The sequence below is a fragment of the Maniola jurtina genome, chromosome 6 (genome assembly GCF_905333055.1).
Source record: "Maniola jurtina chromosome 6, ilManJurt1.1, whole genome shotgun sequence".
NCBI lineage: Eukaryota > Metazoa > Arthropoda > Insecta > Lepidoptera > Nymphalidae > Maniola > Maniola jurtina.
Genome location: NC_060034.1, coordinates 3,522,397 through 3,544,948, shown reverse-complemented (window position 1 = coordinate 3,544,948; position 22,552 = coordinate 3,522,397). Strand labels below are relative to the sequence as shown.

Below are 22,552 nucleotides of genomic sequence, written 5' to 3'. Positions count from 1 at the left end.
CGCTTTACAATAAAATATCCTCGATATACCTAATCAGGAATAGAATTTTGAGATGCAACATGTCATAGTTCTGTATAGATATAATTTAATACTCTATCATATTTCTTGTTTTCAAAACTTTTGTGTCATTATTTATATAAGGTACCTGTGCGGCGAAAGATTAAGGCTAAGTTGAGGTAGGTATTCAAAGTGGGGACCCTCTGAATGGCCCATAAAAATGTACGTAGCCTCTCTTTATTGGATATCCGAATATATGGGGCCCGGTCACCTGTCCTGAAATATTGTTTACGCTTCAGGTTGTAGGCGTTAGAGTGAAATACATTCTCAAATGAGGTGATAAAATATTTTATATTGTGCGCCTTCAATTACCTACGAGTAAAGTTTCCTATAATCGTAATTCTGAAGGAATTGAAATCTGAAATTAATGGCTCAGTGGCCAAATGTTACTGGATAATCGCTTTTTAGGTACTGGATTAACGTTTGTGTGTAATTTTCATAGTTTTAATGTGTGATCCTAACTCAATACATCCTAAATCCAAATCCAGCGTTATTTCTGTCAGATTGATAGCGCTTATCTCAAAAACTGATACTTAGTGTGACTTTTGGAGTAGGATTAACATTGCATAGTTACGGCATGTCATCATAATATTATTATTAATTCATACTAATATAATATTACAAATACGAAAGTGTGTCTGTCTGTCTGTTACCTTTTCACGGCCCAACAGTTAAACCGATTTTCATGAAATTTGGTACAGAGTTAGTTTATATTTGGAGGCAGGACATAGGCCTTTGATCCCAGAAAATCAAAGAGTTCCCACAGTTGGTACAGAGGTAGCTTGCATCCCGGAAACTGACATAGACAACTTTTGATCCCGTAAACTCAGAGTTCCAAAAAGATTTAAAAAAAAAACCTGAATCCACGCGGACAAAGTCGCAGCCATTATCTAGTTTTAAAATGTACTCAGTAGTTTTTTAAAATAATTTACGAAAAACGTAACTTGAAATAGCTCTCTTGTAACTTTCAAAAAATATCGCACAAAATAGCCTTTCATGTTTCAATCCACACGCTCAACTTCAACTTTCAAAGTAAACTCAGTCCACATTGCCACTGGTCTGTTAGAAAGCTAGTAACTACCTACATCTTACCTGTTTTTGACGACGACGTCTCTGGCGCAGTGGTCTTATTAGTGGGAGGTCTCGGGTTCGATTCCCGGCAGGGGTTTGGAATTTTATAATTTCTAAATCTGTGCTCTACTGGGAGACTTCGGCCGTGGCTAGTTACCACCCTACCAGCAAAGCCGTGACGCTAAGCGATTTAGCGTTCCGGTACGATGCCTTGTAAAAACCAAAGGTGTAAGGGTTTAATAAAAACTGCCATACCTTTTCCAGGTTAGCCCGCTTCCATCTTAGACTGCATCACCACTTATCACCAGGTGAGATTGCAGTCAAGGTCTAACGGTATCTGAATGAAAAAAACTCTCAAAAATACTGTACGGATTTTCTTCAAGTTTCCTCTTGTCTCTAGGGGAAGATTCCTTAATCCTATATCTACGTGTGTAGCTCGGGCGTGTCACTGTCAGATAGTCCTTTAATAAATTCAATAAATATTTAAAGATAGGGAATTTCGTCAGTATTTCTACCAAACATTATCTATATTCTATACCACTACAATAAAGAGGTAAAGTTTGTAAGTTTGTTTGTAGGGGATAGTCCCTTTAACCGATTTTGGAATTTCTTTCAACGGTAGAAAGATACAATGTTAGTTAGTTGTTTTTTTCGAAAAAAATTAGAGATCCCTACGAAAATGTACCCTTACGATGTTGTATTGAAATGCATAGTAAGTACACTGTTTTAACCATAGACTTACGATTTTTTCGCTACGCTCACGTAAGTCTATGGTTTTAACAGCCAATGCGTAAACCATGAGGCATAAGAACAGAGTATAGAAAAGGGTCACTCAGTATGAGAACAGTCAAATAACACGAAACGCGGTGGAATCAATGTCACACTAGAAATAATAAGCGACCCTCAGGCCACATGTCGTCGTAATATCGGTCGGCGCGAGCTCGTAAAGTTCGGAAAAGGACCGAAAAATAACTACTTGCTTTTACATTTGCGGATTCTATAACATAGAATAGGAATCTAGAAAAAATAGATGATAGGTACTTATAATTAATATTGCCTACTTATTAGCTTTTTCTCGCAGCTTTATCTGCGGCTATAATCTATACCTATTCAGGGATAATGTAGCTATCTATCAGTGAAAGGATTTTCAGAATCGGATCATTAGTTCCGGAGATCACCCCCAACATACAAACTTACAAACTTTACCTTGTTATGGTAGTAGTGAAGAAGTAGTTCTTTACATTCGTTAATAAAACAGAACCAGAAAATATAAAATGAGGACAGATTTTGAGAAAGTACCAATCGCGAAATTTCGGGATATGTGACATAGCCTGTAGCCATTGTCGAAGTTGTAGGAAAACAAGTTAAGAGGGCTCTCTCCGTCACTCGTTTCATACAATCGTAGTTCCAATTTCATTTGAATATTAAGCAACCAAAGTCCCTGAAATTTTGCAGACATATTCTAGAAACTAATATCTATGTCTGTGGTTTTTCAGATTTCTGTTAAAATATTCGGTTTCAAAGTTACGCGGTCTTAAAAATTTTCATACAAATCTTTGAGCCCCTGTAATTTTAAAACTACATATTTTTAGAAAAATCTAAAACACCACAAACACAGATATTAGTTTCTAGAATATATCTGCAAAATTTCATGGACCTTGGTTGCTTAATATTCAAATGAAATTGGAACTACGATTGTATGAAACGAGTGACGGAGGAGCCCTGTTAACACAAATGACAGAATCTCTTCAAGTGCTAAAGTAAGAACTCGATTTATGACTGAGCAGGAGCAGAACTTTTGGCTCGTCGACAAGAAAACAGTGTAAATTGCGCTCAGAACTCGTAAGAGTCTGCTTAAATCCGTTTCCCGTTTTACAACGAGTGAAAAACTGAGATGGGTTTGTGAGGCTGTCTCGTAAACTTCATAGCTTAAGACTTGTTGCACTTTGAACTAAGGCATTAAATAGGTCGTTTAAAGGAGCTTTCGGTACTTGCCGAGGATGTAACAGGGTAGGAATTTCTACAATCAAATAGAATAGATCGGTTTTAGAGGAGTCTGTCATCTACAATACCTATTAATCAGGCAGACTCAATTAAATTTTGTACACTGTACCTAATTCCATGGTCAGACTATAATCGCGCGCGATTTCAAAAATTCGTTGACTTTTTTCATGAAACTGTTACATAACAGGGGTTAGCACCAAGCCGTAGGCAGGTTTGTAATAGTACCTTTCAAACTAGTAAGTTTTAATAATTTTTCAGTCAGTGAGCCAATAAAAAAAAATTGAAAGGATCATAAGCCGATGCATTTGATGCAGCTAAAGCGTTGGCCTTTTAGTCTAACCTATGAAGGTTTTATGGGTTTTAAACGACGTTAATACGTTTTTATAAAAGTTCAAAAGTCCATGAAGTTCGTTCATTAGTACTTGTATTAAAACATGAAAGTTAAAAGCGGTTCTGGTCCATTTTTTATTTTAATTTAAAAAGATCGTATTCACACTCTAATTCACACCTCTTTAGTACGCTTGAATCTAAATGAAAAACGTTGCACACGCTGAATAAAGATGGTTGTCGCACATAAAAGCCGTTGTGTTCCGCCGCATATAATGGAATGAGGATTCCTTAAATGTAAAACGGTCGCTGCCGCTCCGAGAGTCGTTGAAAACCCCTATAAAAATGTTAGTTCGCCTTTCATTACATTTTGGAACGCGAAACTATAACCCCCACGCAGAGATATGAACTCTATTGTGATAAGACTAAGTTCATTTTACGTAAGCAAATTCGGTAAATATTCTAGCAAACATCCGATCTGTCCGTTTTGGATGGCCCGTGTCGGTGTTTTACAGTACTTTATTTTTCTAACGTATTGCCAAGACGTTATCATACGTTTAGCGACAGTTTTTAATCGGCAAATTGAACAAAACCCCTTCTAATATTGTAAAGAGCCAATAAAAGTTTGGATGTAGAGGGTAGCCTCCGGATATAATATTCCGATTCTCCTTTTAGACTGCATCATCACTTACCACCAGGTGAGATTGCAGTCAAGGGCTAACTTGTAATGGGATTGAAAAAAAAATTTACATTTTTCTCGAGTATAGGCTATAATCCTAATAATTAATTATTTTTAGCATGCGGATGAAGGCGCGGGCAAAAACTAGTGAATGGTAAAATCGGACGTTTTCGTCTAAGTTTCTATTTCAGGTTCACTTTCTGACTGGAATTAGGAGGGAATTATGGAAGGAGGGAGATTATGGAAACCTAGTAGTTCGCGACAGGTCGACATGGCAATCGGGATGGGGACGTCCCAGCCTCCGCGCTAACGCGGTGCGGGGTAGTGCGAGTGAAATGCAGGCACTGCTCATGTGATGCGTCATGCGGATGTGCGGGGCGTCCCCCCGTCTCCTACCCCGATTGCCATGTCGACCTGTCGCGAACTTTACTTACCAACCTATTTAATTGGTATTTTTGCAAACATTAGGTAAGCAGTTGCCGAAATGACAAGGTGAATAATGTGGTTAACTCTGAAATCGAGTACATTTTCACCATTTTACGACCAAAGTCACGAGGCATCTGTTTATAGAACTAGTTCGCTTCTACGTGGCACTATTATTTCCCCTGGCAGTCATATTCCAGCAAGATACTGCCAACTTAATAAGAACTTCCTTGTCCTCTGGTAGTCATCAAATACGTCGCCGTGCTAAGACTCAGAGGTAATTTCGAGGGATCTTTGTACGTTGGTCGTGGTAAACATGATACAAGGGTCCTCCTCCTCGTGCCCCGAAGGACAGTAATTTGCACCTGTACCCGGTGATATTATGTGAGAAATTTGCCGCGGCTTGGAGCTGTCAAAGGACTTGATTTTAATATATTGCGCTCAATATGGGATTGTCTACATCTGCTTACCCATAAACTTAGTATAGGAGGCTCTGTATACTGTAGTATGTTATGTACTAAGTTTACACTTAGTAGGTAGGTACGTAAAGGTGTGTGGCTTAGTTATGAGCTATAACAACGCGTATCAATTGACTGTGACCCGAGTCAATAACTGAACGGGTGATATTTTTGGCGGTTCGTATTTGGCATTTCCATTTCCTCCGTGCTTCGAAAAACGCAAAGGCTCTTACTGTTTTGGCTAGTTCCGCGTTCGCCAAGCGATAGGGTTCCGGTACGGTACTTACCGTGTAAAAACCACAACGGGTTTAGGTTTAATAAAAACTCAGAAGGTTAGGGGTCATTTGACCTCCCATATACATGTAACACCTAATAGGGGTTGTGACCAGCCAAAAAACAAATCTAATAACTTATCCGTCTATAAATGTCTGCTTATAGTTTTAAGCTTCATTTTAAATTACTGCGTATCTTAGAATCGAATACTAACGAAAAAATAAGCATTATAAAATGCTTCTTATTTCATTAGTTAAAATTCGAAGGTCATTGCCTCACTCTCAGACATTAATGACATCCTAATTCCATATTCGAAGAGAGCGATTAAATATCGCATAATTAAATTATTTAAATCTTCTTATTGAATAATTTAAAAGGTCAAACCGGAATATATTCACGAAGTAGGAAGTTTTCGAACCACGTTTTATTCAAAGTGACACTTCATAATTTTTCGAAGACATAAAAATGTTTCATACAAAATGGATGTTGAAAATAATTATTTGTAATCTTCTTTAGTCTTGGCACGTTCATCCTATCTTCTGGGCACGGGTTGCTCTCAGAATAAGATGGGTTTAGGCCATAATCCATCATGCTGGTTGAGGGCGAATTGGTGGACCTCACACACCTTTGAGAATACTATGGAGAATTCTCAGGCATGCATCTGCAACAAGTGATATTTGATTAGGTATTTTGAATGCACACAACTCTAAAAGGTCGACTAGGCTACGCTTGGCTTAGTTTTTGAATTTCATAAGTAAATCCTGGTGCCCATAAACATACACATTTGAAAGGTTTTAAATTCTTAAGCTCGACGCATACCTACTTAGGAAGTGGAGAGGAAAGTGTGCAGCGTCTTTTTGGACAACAATTGCGATAGTAGGTGTTCCAGTACGTTACCACATAGAAATCGATTAAGGGATGAAGGGATTAACTGCCACAGTCATACTGCATTTATAATCCCATGAGACTGCTAGGTTAGTTAAAAAAAAATATAAAATTATTATTATGATATCGTTATAGTCAAGTGAAAACTACAGCTTATATTAATTACAATATTCACAAATACTATAAATACTTTTAACTTTAAAAATTACAAATAAAAATGTCATCCAAATCACTGTAACGAGGCAGGGTGTCCAGAACGCTGGCTGCGTTACCTCGTTGAATGGCCAGACTAATATGCTGACCGAAGTAACTGCCAGACCTGTACTGGACACAATTATTATTGTCCGAAATAAAATATTTTTATTTAATTTATTAGGATACGAAAAATATACTTATTACGGTATTTTCTTTATTTCCTGACCGTACAAACTACACATACTGTTGTAGATATAAGTAAAAAACAGTTGTAATCGACTATTACCATATTTGGACCCCGGCAGATGAGATCACGTTTACCGTGTGACTCACGCGTGGGAAGTGATGACACTATCTTATCATAGCGGTCATTTACTCCCCAAGTTCTAAGTGTCTTGTCCCAGGTTCCGTTTTCACTTGGATCTCGATCAGTTCAATGAGAATCATTACGTTCATCATCTTTTTTTAAATAATAAAATAGCGAGCGAACGAGCAGGCGGGTCACCTGATGTTAAGTGAATACCGCCGCCCATGAACATTTGCAGCACCAGAGGTAAGTACCGCCGATACGTTGCCAGCCTTTCAGGAATTGAAACGAAGGTGATGAATGAAATGAAATGATGATGATGTAGACGTCAAAACGTCCTCTTAAAAGATCCATCCATTGCCGGCCACTACTGAGCACAAGTCTCCTCTCAGAATGATAAGGCCAAGTGAAAAATTAAAAAAAAAAAAACAAAATTCCTTCAAAATTCAAAATATTTTTATTATACTTTTACAAGTACTTTTGAATCGTCAAATGGATCTACCACTGATTTGGAATGCATTTCCTACCAAGAAGAACCAGCAAGAAATTCGGTGGACAGGCCTTCACACACCTTTGAGAACATTATGAAGAACTCTTAGGCATGCTGATTCTGACGATGTTTTCCTTCACCATCAAAGCAAGTGATATTTAATTTAAGATGCACATACTTCGAAAAGTTAAGCGCGTGCCCAGAATCGAACTCCCGACCTCCCGAGTAGGGGCCGGATGTCTTAACCACTAGGCTAAGAGGCGAAATGAACGCTGTGATGAAACTGACTTCATTGCTTCTGTAGAGCGTTTCATGATGCTTAGGTATGGTTTTTTTTAATTTCAATATGAAGTTTGTACAAATGTACTTAAAAATGTATACGTAATGGGATACATAACGAATCGAATAAACAAAATTTCCATTAAATAAAACTCTTTATATTAATATAAGAACCTACACCATATTGATTGGAGTTTTTAAATGAAACGCAAATATACCTACAAATTTATATTAATGCAAACATAAGCTTATTACAAGAGCTTACCAGTTTCCAATATTATAATATGTTACCTAGGTACGCAATCTTTACTTTAGCTTAGGATATCCATCTTTTATGAAAACCAGATAACTGTCTCGATTTTTGAAGTAAAAAATTCTTTGGGTGCGTGGGGCGATTTTGGGAATCGACATGATGACAATGCTCGAAGTGCCAATAGATGTAAAAATAAATTAATTATGAAATTAAAATTTTTGATACTACTATAAGTTCAGGTACAGCTTTTAATTTATTTATAACTAAATTAATTTAATTCGAAAAAAACTTCTATTCGAACTGAAAAACATCTTATATAACGAAGTACTTATTTCGTCTAATTTACCTGAGTTTACAATGAAAGCTGCTGTATAAAATCAATACAGTGTTTTGTAAAGGTACAGTTGGTCAATCCCAAACAAGCTAATTAATCATTGCTGCAATCTCAATTATTATGATTGGTTGAATTTATTGTATTCATATTGCTACAATGCATTTAGTTAATCGAAATTCAGAAGAAGTTTCAGTTTCTGAAAAGCTATTGCTCTTTTGATTTTAAAGACACTTAATCAAACAATCACTGAATCAAAACAGCTATAAAGTTAGTCACGAATCTTAAGTGTAATTCGATAATAGGGTTTCTATTGAATGGATTAGTATGCTACCTTGATTTTACCTCCACACTTTTTGTCGATCAAATTTTTTGCACTGTCCTGATTTTCGCAGTAGTTCTGGTTGAAAGATGGTGACTCTATATATGTTTGGGCAGGACATACATACTCATAATATCGGATATTTAATATACAGCGGTAACATACAATAATAAACACTTATAAACGATTGCGTTGCTCGTATTTAAAAATATAAGTAGAATTTCTATAAGTTCAGGGTAAAGCTTTTAGGAGATGAAGATTTTTCAAAAAGATATGAAAATATTACTATTGAATGTTGAGTAGAAAGACTTTCTTTATGAAACCTGTAGTGGTGAGTCTACGTTTTCTATGGAGGTGTGTATTTTAGAAGATTTTGGTGGTGGTTCGTATTGCGAGCTTCATCATTATCATGATAAAACGATCTCTGGCTAATTCCTGAGCCTCTTCTTTGAATGAGAAGGGTTGGACGTCGTCTACCACGCTGGCCAAGTGCATGTGTGAGTGAAGATGGCTTGGGCTGTCAAGTTCGTAAGTATTTGGATCATATAAGTATTCTCCATCTGACTGTATAATATGTAGAAATTCTATCATGAAAATGCTGTTCACCAAACGAAGAGTGTCTGCTAACAGATTATTCAGTAACATCAAATGAATTCAGTAAAATTATTTCCTTAAAGTGTGAACACGAAAAAGATTTGAAGAAAAGTTGCTACAAGTATAAATCGGGAGAACTCGAAGTCAAGTCACTTCCCGAAGAATACAATCCCAGGAACCTCACTCGGAATCCGCAAAATGCAACGGTGCCTCAATTTTATTAGGCACATGTCTGGCATTATTTACGAGAATGCCTGATCTCGAGCGGTGCTACAGCGTGTTTACCAAAAGCGTATTCATATTAGATTTTCGATCTCGCACCGCCAGCCGGCCGTATCTACAATGTCACCGATACGTTCGATACTTTATTCGAGTCTGCTCGCGCGCGCCCGCCGCCACGACACGGAAGAGTGTCAAATAAATACAGGTTGAAATATATCCGCTGTCGGGTTCTGTGATCCTGGTATATACGTGCCATTTGAAGAATGAATTTTTGCCTGTTTTTTGTGTTGTTCGGTTATTTTTTCGCGTGGAGCAGCGGGATGCTGTACCGGCGGGACTCCGATAATGTTTTGAAGCCCGGTGAGATATTTTTGTAGTTAATAAATAAAACGCCGAAAGCATAGTGGACTGTTCAGAAACAAGGATTGTTCTCCGATTTCAATGTTTGATGAACGGGGAACTGGTTTTTTTATAGGCATTTATGTTTACTTTTTATTTATAACGGAGCTCAAAACCAATAATATTTTTTTATCGTATTCCAAATATTAAATTTTCTAAAAAAATATACCAAATCGAAGTGATTTGGTATTACCTACCTGAGCATGGTACCTGCTCAAGACGTTGGCGCTGTTGTTGAGATTTTAAGCAACAACACTTGGGTCACCTGACACTTCAATCAATTTCTGGAATATGACTTAAAAATATAAAATAATTTTTTGTACCTAATAAAGTTAGGAATATTTTCACGCGTTTATAATTTAAGTACATAATATATTGCTTTCTTATTTTCAAAACAATAATGAGTATACTACAAAATATCTGCTAAGATTTAAGAATTTTATATTTTTTAAATAAAAATACAACAGCAGTCTACAGTCTACAAAAAGTGTGAAACTAAGTGCGACAACAATAAAATGGTTAGAATTGTAAGCAGTCACTTATTAGCATAGTTACTTTAAGAATTTCCACTTAACCTTTTCAACCTGAGCTGGCCTCGTTCTGTGTTGCACTTAGCGACCACTTATGAAACCATGCAGCATACAATATGCAATATATTTCCCTCACATAATGTTATTATATCGCACCTGGACCCATGATATACCCGTACTTCGTAGCCATAGGTAACCTACAGTAATATTCGTATTTCAACAAGGCAGCTTTTGCGTGGATGTAAGTATGCAACGGCTCTAATATTCTACTAGTGCCCTCTTGGGTACAAGATGCATTTTAAAATTTAAAGTTGTCGTCAGTGGTAATCTATGAGTAAGAACTAAGAACCCGTATTTAGATGCCGTATAGAAACCAAAGGAGTATGGGTTTAACGAAAACTGCTATACCTTTTCCAGCTTAGCCAGCTTCCATCTTAACTGTATTATCACTTACCACCAGGTAAGATTGCAGTCTCACTTGCATCTGAATAAAAAAAGTGCTTGCAAGGGATCAAACCCCATACCTTTCGAACATGGGGCCAACGTTATAGCCACTAGGTTATCAGCGATTTTTGCACATTCTTGTAGTACTTACATAACATACCTAATGTATTTCGGTTAGCTATATACCTACTGAAGCAGGTGTCCGTGTGCACTGACTCTGCGAAGGAAACGCATGGCTTACTCGGCCTTGTGCACGGTATCTCACGTATTTTATTGCAACATTTACTATCTACGTATCTACCTGAGCCTGGAATATACTTTATCAGAGTGTGAATACTTAGTTAACCTACTCTGAACTAATCCTGTTTATTGAAGAACCTCTCATTTTTTTAGATACGTTACACTTATCGTCATTCACTAATCTAATGAAAATCTGCAGTATTTAGATCAATATAATTAGAGCACTTTATTGTATCTAATCTATACTAAAGAAAAATCAAAATTGAGATGCAGTAATAGAGCCAGAGCCTAAAGCTGCGGCCACACCTGCGCGTTATGAACGCGGGATGTGGGACGCGACGAGGGAGCGTCTATGACGCGAATCTATATGACTGTGTGCAAGTGTACAAATCGTTCACTGTAACTTGTCCCTTGCCGTCAAGTTGGCACCAAGCAATGGTGTTTGCTTTAGAACTTAGGATTTATATATTGTATGAACTGCAATGGTGCAAAATATCTTATTGATAAAAAACGTTATAATAAATATTATTAAACAATTTATTAAAATACTTTAGTAGCACTGGAAGGTAAACAGGTTCATTAATTCGATTCTTATATTATTAAATGCAATACGCAGCCTAGCAAATTTAGCGTGTTGATTGGTCATAAACATCACAAGAATCTCTCGTTAGATAGTAGTATATTCCTTGGCAAGAATGCATGCAGTACGTTGAGTTTGACGCAAAAATTGAAGTCATCGCGATTGTATAGTGCGTGCAAAATAAGTAGCCCAATATGAACACGTGGCGTTTATGCTCATTGGATAAAAAAGGATCTCAGCCGGGCTTGTGTAATTAATCCTTAGGTCATAAAGACCTGCGCAGGCTGTCATTGGATTGGAATTCTTGTTTTGCATTAGGCAGCGCGATTAGGATACAAATTTTTGCTATGGTGGAATGCTTCCAGGTTCACCCGCTTCCAGATTAGACTGCATCATCACTTACCACTAGGTGAGATTGCAGTCAAGGGCTAACTGGCGTTGGCATTAAAAAAAATCTTGCACGGTCTTTTGCAACCATAATATCTCGGACAGCGAACATATTTATAAGAAAATTAAATTATACGTCGGAAGTACGAATTGAATGTCAAAGCGAATAACAGCTCTAGGCTGTAGGATCGAGATTTGTTTTTAATTTAAACATAAAATGAGTTAGCAAAAAATGCAATCAGTTGCGTTGCCCAACTGTACGATTGTTAAACAGTACACTTCGCCTTGAAAGAGCAAGCGACAAGTGGTCGAACTGCACTTTCGAATAAATTAAAACAGTGTTGCTGTAAATATATATTTTTTTGTAAATCAAAACTTACTGTGTGGTCGTTTTGGCGCCTATCTAGAATAACATAAAAATTAAACAGCCCCGGCTTCACACTTATAGCGTTAAGCCTTCTCCACGAAATACCTACTTTATCAATTCTAACTTGAACAAAATCTCTTACCTAGATATGTAAGAAACCAACACTTACGTATGTAGAATTTTAGGTCATAGTCCGCCACGCTGGCCCGGTGCGTTTTGGCAGACTTCATACACCTTTGAGAACATTATGGAGAACTCTCAGGCATGCAGGTTTCCTCGCGATGTATTATTTCACCGTTAAAGCAAGGGATATTTAAGTCCCTAAAACCCACATAACAGTCATATCTTGCTTGCGCAGTTAAAACTGCGAAGTCCAATCTTTAGAAGCTTTTGGAACTGTGTAGGATACCGTCCACACGCACGCACTTAACTGCTCAAAATGACTTGCGCAGGCAAGCTCTCCTGTAAGACGGAGCGTGTAGCCGGAGCTTAACGAAAAGATGAGAGGTGTGTGTCTGGGATTGAACTCTGACCTCCCGAATAGCAGCCGACGTCTTAACTACCAGACAATTATCGCTCTAGCGCTGCAAAATGCATATACAGGGTGTTTGGTAATTAGTATATAATGACGACACGTACCCATGCTACTTTGATCTGATAAATACAATGCTGAAGTAAAATGACGAATTAAAATTATAAAAATTTCCACACAAAATTTAATTTTTTTTATGACCAAGTTTTCATGGCCCTAATATGCCCTAACTCACTGAGATCGTTGGCCTCGGCCTATCTAAAGATGACCGTGTGTGAGGTACGTGTCGCCATTATACTAATTACCAAACACCCCGTATGATTTGTAAATACAGGATATTAGCTGCAGGAATTAATGTAGTCTATCTACATAAATACACGATTTGCATACTAACCAATAATTTAGTGGAGCCACTACAAAATAAATCTCATTCGCGGTGATCCGTAAACAAACGGGGACTATTACGCGGGCACAACGCGAACGCCGACGATTATTTCAATTGCGCGTAACTTATTTGATCCGATCCAACGCTGGCGCGACCACGTGATAGATAAAAATGTCGCGTTCGAGCTTACAAATGGTATCACGTTTACCTACGTAGATACGAGTACGTATTGTCCGATATTGGTACCAATTTTTACAAAGGAAAAATGAATGTTGAACGAACGACGCATTTCAAGTGTAGTAACCACTTGAAGGTAATTTTATATTCTCATATATGTATATGTTAAATAAGGTTAATGTTTGTAATAGCCTCATTAACATCTTAGGCTACATCATCACTTGCTAGCAAGTCTAATTGCAGCCAAGCGCTAGTCTATAAATTAAAAAAAAAAACATATTTTATTTCTAGGTAAATCTTGAAATTCGGTCTTAGTTCTATCAATTGTATTATTATATTTTTGTATTATAGTATTGCAATAAAAATAGCTTTAATTTATGTATCTACCTATAGATTTAAAAAAAAAACGAGCAAACTAGCTGGCGGGTCACCTGATGTTAAGAGGGCTCTCTCCGTCACTCGTTTCATACAATCGTAGTTCCAATTTCATTTGAATATTAAGCAACCAAAGTCCATGAAATTTTGCAGACATATTCTAGAAACTAATATCTATGTCTGTGGTTTTCCAGATTCCTGTTAAAATATTCGGTTTCAAAGTTACGCGGTCTTAAAAATTACATACAAATATTTGAGCCCCTGTCATTTTAAAACTACATATTTTTAGAAAAATCTAAAACACCACAGACACAGATATTAGTTTCTAGAATATGTCTGAAAAATTTCATAGACTTTGGTTGCTTAATATTCAAATGAAATTGGAACTACGATTCTATGAAAAGAGTGACGGAGAGAGCCCTGTTAAGTGATTACTGCCGTCCATAAACATTTGCATATTAAAATATATAAAAAGAGTTATGTTAGAAAACATAAACTACAAAGTATAAGTACGTTGTTTAATACTTAACACGCAATAAAATATCAACGCTTGTCATTACTCATCTTAAATTCTCTATTCTAATTATATGCATGATTCACCTTTCGATCGAAGGTGTAAATATGTAATTTAATGACATCATTAAATTCGAAGCTTACTTTGTAGTAAAGCCGTTTCCGCACATTTTTACAATTAAATTGACGGCAAATAGATATTTTTTCAATATAAGGGAAATAATTTAGACTAAACCAACCTTAGCAGTTTCTTACATTTTAAGGAGTTTTTCGTTAAATAGAAGTTTGCAATATAAAGTCTATAAAGTTTGCACTATATTTCTTACGCGTCTGGGTACGTTTTATTCGAAATCCAAAAATGGGTTTCATGAAACCTCCGTGTACTCTTAGCATGTAACAAAATATAAGACGAGGTTATAATGGACATACCTACTTATGTAGTAAAAGTTTTCAGAGTCTATTTCCAGCGGATCAAGACGCGTGGTATTCCCCGGTGGGACGCCTGAGAAAGCTACCACGCTAGAGTAGGGTAGTGTAGTTACTTTTAGCTAAACCTTGAGTTCTGAACTGAAAGATCGCACTAGCGCAAAGTCTTTCGACAAAAAGTTGCTTTAAAACATGTTGAAGTAGAGTATGTGGTATAGCAGCGTGTAGAGTGTAGGTTAGGTTAACAGAATGTGTTAACCTAACCTACGCTATTAAACATCATTCATTGGATTGTGTGTAGATTGACAGACTTCGTAAATTACGTACAATTTGAGAATATAATGAAAAATTCTGAGGTGTGCAGGTTTTTTTTATGACGTTTTATTACTCTCCTCAGATTTTACAATTGAAAAAAATCGTTTGTTTTTGACGGATAGAGAAAGTGACATCCTAGCTAAAAACACATTCAACCTCCTAATACTGCTAGCATCCTTTTTAAATGATGTTTTACAAAGTCCCTAGTGTGATAAGTGCCTATAAGTCTTCACTTTTGTACCTACTCCAGCAGGGCTATTATGTATCTTTGAAAGTTTTCGTTAGACATTGAGTCCAGTTAGAAATCCATGAAATTTAGGTCACGTGTTTTTCTATTCCGTATCGAATGCGTGGCTAACTAATTACGAGTATCTAACACTTGGCAGTTGGCCAACATTAACATAGTAGCGTATTTTATCGACTTTATATGGCCAAATTAAATATCTCTGCCTGACAGGTAGCGTAGTAGAAATGTAAGACTTTTTGAATTGTACGACTTCGACTAGTTTTTAATTATTATCTATGGACATTTGACATTGACATTACATCGGTTTGAACTTTGACTTGAATTTAAACGGTTTTGTGTTTTGCATAGATTAGTGTTTTGTAGTACCTAACTTTGAATTATGACTATAGAATGATAGAATTACAGTATTCTTGAGTGCTTTTATTGTGTACCTACCTAATTATTCCTTCAGCACACAATTTGAACGAAATCATGAAGCATATTTTGTCTATTTAGATGTCTCCAAGAAGAAAAGTCTCTGTGCGCCAATTCGAACTCTTGGTCGAGTTTGCAGAGACCCATCGCGATATTGCGATGGGTCATTTCATTGGATCAAACATGGTTGGGACATCGTATTGAAGATAGATATCCCCATTGGGCGCTGATATGTACCCGTGGCATAAAAATGCAGAGCTGCTAGGATCTGCAATAAATATAAAATCCAATTTTTGTGTTAAATTAATCTCAATATTTTCTTCCTCAATATAAATATCAGAATTTTATTTTTATTTGTTATTTTATTTTGTACCAGAAAGTTGTAACAATTAAGAGACAAAGGAAGTAAAAGTGGACCGGGAAGCACTCTATAAGAGATCTCTACCAGTGACCCTTGGCAGTGCGAGAGGTTGTAAAGTAGAATAGGTACAAAGATAGAAAATAGGTACTTTAGTACCTACATGAGACTTATCTTTAGTTCAATGCGAACAGCTGTCCTTCGTCGAGCGGCTTGGAGGTGAGGCCCGAGTTCCTCTAACACCTGCTGGTAGCCAGCCTTGCTCAAACGAAAGTTCGCAATGAACTCTGTTTCTGGCAGCTCCATTGGGTTATACATATCGCGCAGCCTGCGCCTGTGGACCCGTAGCGCCTTTTTTGTTGGCGCTGCTCTTCAGCAAGCCCCATCAATACGGCACGAGCCATATTTTTTTTAAATTATTATCTACAACATTAACATAACCACAAAATATAGTACCTACTTGCTTACAAAATAACAATAATTTAACTCCGACGAACCAACCTTACTTTATACTAGCTGATGCCCGCAGCTTCGCCCGCGTGGATTGGTCAGATCCCCTGCAGCATCAGGATTGAGGAGTTGAACTCCAAATTTTTTATGAAACAATGTCGCAAAGTTCCTCTATCGATTAAAAAAGAAATGACGCAAATCGGTTCAGAAATCTCGGAGATTTCGGTGTACATAGGTAGAAAAACACAACTCCCTTTTTGAAAGTCGGTTAAAAAAGTAGCCTATGTTACTCCCTGGTCAATTCTCTACTTGTCTGTGAAAATCCCGTCAAAATCGGTTCAGCCGTTCCCAAGATTAGCCTTTTCAAACAGACAGACAGACAGACAGACAGACAGACAGACAGACAAAAATTTTAAAAACGTGTGATTCGGTTATAGTATCGTTCAAATAACCATATGACCTTAATATGCGGTAGTTATTTCGAAATTACAGACAGACACTCCAATTTTATTTATTAGTATAGATATAGATTACTTAGGTACCTTTTTACAACTAATAGGTAAGTACCTAGGTACTAGGTATCAATTTTTTATTATAATATATTTTTCTGAAAAACCGAGCGGAATTCAGCCGATTTGTAATTAATAAAAATCCTTCGAAATTAAAACATCTCTACATTCGTTGAGATTGCTAAAAAATTATTACCTCTATAAAACGGACGGATTATAGTGGCGAGTCGCAAAACACTGGTCCCGACTAGTTGTTAAAACGATCTTAGCCACCTAATAAAGTTTCTAACTACAAACTGTCATTTTTGCTTAGTGAATAGAGTTTTAAAAACTATCGATACGAAAACATACGTGAAAAAGCATTTCCGGTTTCTATTCCATCCCATTAATGGCTATGATCGAGAGTCATTGTCTATGACGTCATCTTGGTTAAAAACTGACGTTAGCGAATAGAAAATTTGAGTTTGACATTTAATTATTAGAAATTTTCACGAAATTAGTGTGCCACTGAGATACAGCATAACCCTGCAGGCCGCGTCCACACGTGAGCTTTTACAGTTCACTTAAGTGCACTCCCGGTCTATCGCGAGCTTTCTAGCCAACATAACTCACTGTTATCAGTTCTAAAAGATATAACATTCTACGAGTGTATAGAATAAAAGTGTAAATTAAAAATTTATAACACCCCCGACAAGTGAAGGTTACAGTAACTAGAAAAGAGCTGATAACTTTCAAACGGCTGCACTGATTTTCTTGGATTATAGCTAAGAACAGTCTCGATCAAGCCACCTGTCAAACAAAAAAAAAAAACTAAATTAAATCGGTTCATTAGTTTAAGAGCCACGATGCCACAGATAGATACTCAAATACACACGTCGAACTTATAACACCCCTCTTTTTTGATCGGGGGTTAAAAATAAATCATCTTTTTCGTTGCGATGCATTTCTGTATAGAATTATGAATTATGTGATCAATAATGTAAGTGGACGACACATTTCCACAACATATTTAAAGGATCAATATCATCTTTGGCGATACAGCCCCAAGTCCAAATAGCCCAATCCATTTAATGGGAATAATAGTCTGTGTTCCAACGCTGCGCTTTCCCTTGCGAGGTCGGAATTCAAACACCTTGGGACCCCATAGCCAATCAGTTTTCCAACCTATATGCCCTGCAACCCCCTGCCAGACACCCTTAAACTTTAACAATTTATTTAAGGGCGTCTTGCAGGGGGCTACCACGACACTAAATGTCTGGCAAGTAGGTATGACGTGATTTCTAATACAATTCCGAAGAAAAAAAATTGACTTTATACTTTGATTTAAGTTTTTTTATTCCCTTAGTTACCTGCTGTCTCCCAAAGCCACCGTGGTCCAAATTTTATAGTCGCTGATCGTCCCTCTTTGTAGTGCGGACAACACGCAGATTTTCAGCTTTTATAAAATAACGAGGCTCTGGCACGCGCTGGCTCTCTCCCTATTAGTAGGAACGCGTGGAAACTCAAGGTTGGTTACGGCGGACCTGAATGTACGTATATTTGCGCTTACCGTTTGACTGGCCTTGCACTAGCAGGCCACGGTCAAGTGTGCTTGAACAAGTAACAAGTCTAGATATCACTGGCAGTGGCAGTCGGACAACCTGTCGCTTAGAAAACTGTTTGTTATTTGCTGGTTGAATTCATACACGAGTATTTCTATTGTTAAAAGCGAAACGCTTTAAAAATATACCTAGTAAGTATTTATACTTATTGGTTCATAAAAATATTAATAAAAACTAGTCAAGCGCGTGTTAGAATACGCATATAAGTTAGTAGTAGATAGTATGGAGAGGCTATGAATTCCGGTGTTAATAATCATTTCATCCTGAAAAATCGTTTTTTTCCCCAAAATTTAAAATGCCTTTGTTTAGCGGTAGTAAGTTTCTTACATAAAACATAATACACCCTTTTTTTGGGCAGTGGTCTAAAAACCGGTCATTTCCTAAATCTTTTTCGGACAAGGCGTGTGTTAATTATTCGATAGCGCCGGAGATAAAACTAAAACGATCCAAACGTTTCAAACAGCTACTAGTAAGCGTTGAGTTGCCAAAGTTTTTAGCACAACACCGACCGTTGCAGCTTACGTTAATTGAATATTGTTGTTTGGAAGTTGCACTCGTTCGCGCGTGTTTTTATTGCGCAACTTTGCGCAACTCGCGAACTGCATACTATTTCGCGAAATAAGGTTTAAAGACTTTACAGTGTGCAGAAACTATCTTCATTGCTCGAAAATTTAAGACATTAGCTTATAGGGTAAGGGTTACAGGGCTTAAAGATACTTGGCCTTTGACACGATTGGTAGTCATGCATTCATGTACATTGTACATTCAGTATGCTGTCACATGACTGCATTCCGCAATTCTTTCAAGTATTTTTTTAAACTATAATAGTATATACTAAGTATACTGTTGTTGCTTCCTATTACAAGATTTTGCCCATAATGGTCGCGTTGGGTAGGTAACAGCGAATAATAAAATATTCAAAATTACCGCCATGACGATTAAAAAAAATTAAAAAGTGTTATTTTTATACGATAGGTACCATTGTATAAGAAATAACATTTTTTAATATTTCTTGTGTGAGTCGGACTCGCACTTCACTGGTTTTTTTTCAAAACCCAAGAGGTAACTAATTTTTTTTTTGTTACAGATCTCATGCCAGTCTCGTCTACGGTGGTGCCCCTGCCATACTACTCCGTGTACGGCTACGAGAAGAAATTGCTCCGCGACAAGAACAAGACACGACCACAGGGAAAGATCTCACTAGTCACTAAAGAACCGAAATAAAAAGATACCTAGCAGCCTCCCATTAAAGCTGATAATACAAAAGACGGGTAGCAAGAGCCACAAGAGTAACAAATTCGAGCGAAAGTACTGAAATTTTAAAAAAACACTACCAGCTTGGGTCGGTTGCATGCGAAAGACGAAAGAATGCTTCACTACAATTGAAGTATGACATCCATGTTTAGGAAAAATACGTAGTCACATACAAAATCTGAGAGAAAAAATGTCACTCTGACTTTATATTGTTTAAACAGCAGAATCAAAATTGCATTATAAAACTTACTGTATATTCTGTGAAAGTTAAGGTTTCTCATAAATATAAGCCCAATTGTGGTTGAGCTGATACTTTCGCGGACACTTTTTCATCAACGCCAGCGTGTATCATGAGGCCCATTCTGTCATCCTGCGGCTTTTGCGGTCTTTGCACCTCTAGGGCCTCTTGCAGAAATGTCAGTTTAGCTTGAGGCATATTTAATTTTTTTTTCGACGAAATAATCAGCTGTAGCAATGGTGTAACCGGCCGGTATAATGTGTTTATGAATAGAAATATTTAATAAGTATTTTTGTAAAGAACCGAACTAAATATTATTTTAAGACCCTTTTACTAACTCGCTTTATAAATGTTTATGTTTGGTATAAATTTTGCAATCGATTTTAAACTTCTCGATGAGCTAGACTTGAAGTTTAACATAGCTCAGAATTGGTTGACGAATTAACAAGTGTAAATTAAAAATTTATAACACCCCCGACAAGTGAAGTTACAGTAACTAGAAAAGACCGAAAAGACCTGATAACTTTCAAACGGCTGAACCGATTTTCTTGGACTATTCCGCGCCTACGATCCAAAGTATCAGAGTTTTCCAAAACATCATTTTCAAATAAATAATTATGTATCAAGGCAACGTCCATCTTGACAGCTTGACATTTGTCAATTGACATAATATTATGAACCTAACGGTTATGTAACCTTCTTTTCTACAAGAAAACTAGAAAAGAGCTGATAACTCTTAAACGGCTGCACCAATTTTTTTGGATTATAGCTAAGAACACTCTCGATCAAGCCACCTTTCAAACAAAAAAAACTAAATTAAAATCGGTTCATTCGTTTAGGCGCTACGATGCCACAGACAGATACACAGATACACAGATACACAGATACACAGATACACAGACACACAGATACACAGATACACACGTCAAACTTATAACACCCCTCTTTTTGGGTCGGGGGTTAAAAAAGCTTTCTTGTCTGCCTGATTGTTTGTTTATTTGTTTGTTCGGTACAAAATTTGCAATCGATTTTAAGGTTTACTTCCATAGTTTTGCGTGCCACCAAAAATGGTATAATAATGGCTAATATACCTACTTGAATAGATTATTTTAAAAACTAACATTAGGTTTAGGATATTAAAAATGGGTAACTTTCTTACAAACTTTTATTGTGATTTTAGTAAGTAGAGAAGAATTGAAATATTATAGCTTTGTGTTTTTTTTGCTAGATATTAAGAAATGTTAAAGCTTTGATCGTACTAAGCTTTTCACGCATAGCGTTGTTTGCGTTCTGCCAAAGAATTGTGCACGAAACGCTTAGGGCGGTTATGCACTCATCCGATCCGAATCCGTTAATTTTCACGGATTCGGATTTATGCTCCGAAGTAGTCATAGAACTATTTGTATGGTAGCTTCGTATTAGATCCAAATTCCGTCATCCGATTTCTTTCCGTCATCCATGAGAATACCTCGGATGTGCCTTGGATTCAAATCGGACATAATATGTCAAAGATGTCCACTGAATAGCTTGGATTTGGATCAGAGATCGGATTAGTACGTAAACAATATCCGAATACGGTCCGAGTTCTTATATCCGTATTTTCACGGGTTCGGATCGGATGACTGCGTAATCGCCACAGGTAACCGCTCTTAGTATGATCGAGATCTAAAAAAATAAACTATGTTTATTATTTATATTTGGACTGTGGTCACTAGACAAGATTTTATTATATTTCTAAATTAAATTATTATTCGCCATTTCTAGTATCAGCTAATATTAATATTTTTGAGAATCCAGTCAAAATACAATTTAATAGTATTACTCTAATACAAAATACTAAACTTAGCGTAATGTTATTCAACCCGTTAAAAGTTGTAACACTATTTATTTATGTTATTAAATACATCAATGCACTGAGCTTTAACTGAAAACCTTTATAAATTTTGTATGTAATTTTCATGGAAACCATTATAAATAAAGAAAAATATTTTTACATACCTACTTCTATTTTATTTAATTTCATTGTTTCGTATTTAATTATGTTCTGCCTTATCATTTTACATTCACCATTAGGTACTTATTATATTGATCGTGTTTAGATATTTCATGCTGCCAACTAGCCTACAGCTTTTTGGTGGTATCAAAAATTACAGCATATTATTTCGAATACGGCAAGTTCGCACTGAGAAATTTTGCTGTGCGGTTTCGGTTCAGTTTCCATTTGTCACAGAATTCTGCTATATATTTTATCTCCAAAGTATACGCGCGCCCGGGGCGCTTGCTATATAGCTATCGCAGTCAAAGGCTACTTGTTATCGAATATGATTTTAAAATAAAGGAGATTGCGCTCCTCACATCGGTTCGCACATTTGAGTTAATAAAAACTGTTCGTTAACAGTCCGTTAGGAAGTTGTCCGACCGCCAACGATAAGCGAGAAACGAGCTGAGCTTAAAACTAGAAACGAGTTGACGGGTAACGAGAAGCGAGTCGGGATAGTTTTGACACTGAGCTATGGGCGAGTGTGCGACTGCAACTGCAATTTATTGATCCGTGCACGAGTGTTTTGACCTCCAAGAGAGCATAGCTGAGTGAGTTTTTCTGTAGCTATTGTCGCTATGGCGAGAGAGTTCTCGCCGTCAG

At 36.8% G+C, this 22,552-nt stretch overlaps 1 protein-coding gene and 1 long non-coding RNA gene across 2 annotated transcripts; one reads left to right on the top strand and one right to left on the bottom strand.

The window, feature by feature from the left end:
• The first annotated feature begins 9,267 nt into the window (after positions 1-9,267).
• On the top strand, positions 9,268-19,718 carry LOC123865980. Its single transcript, XM_045907239.1, has 2 exons — positions 9,268-9,530; positions 19,507-19,718. The coding sequence occupies exons 1-2, from the start codon at positions 9,434-9,436 to the stop codon at positions 19,641-19,643; spliced, it is 234 nt and encodes a 77-aa protein (XP_045763195.1). The 5' UTR covers positions 9,268-9,433; the 3' UTR covers positions 19,644-19,718.
• A 498-nt stretch (positions 19,719-20,216) lies between these two features.
• Positions 20,217-21,905, bottom strand: LOC123865982. The gene is made up of 2 exons (XR_006796098.1): positions 21,033-21,905; positions 20,217-20,333 (listed from the first exon to the last, which is right to left on the bottom strand). It is a non-coding gene; the product is annotated as an uncharacterized LOC123865982 (long non-coding RNA).
• Positions 21,906-22,552: the final 647 nt, after the last annotated feature.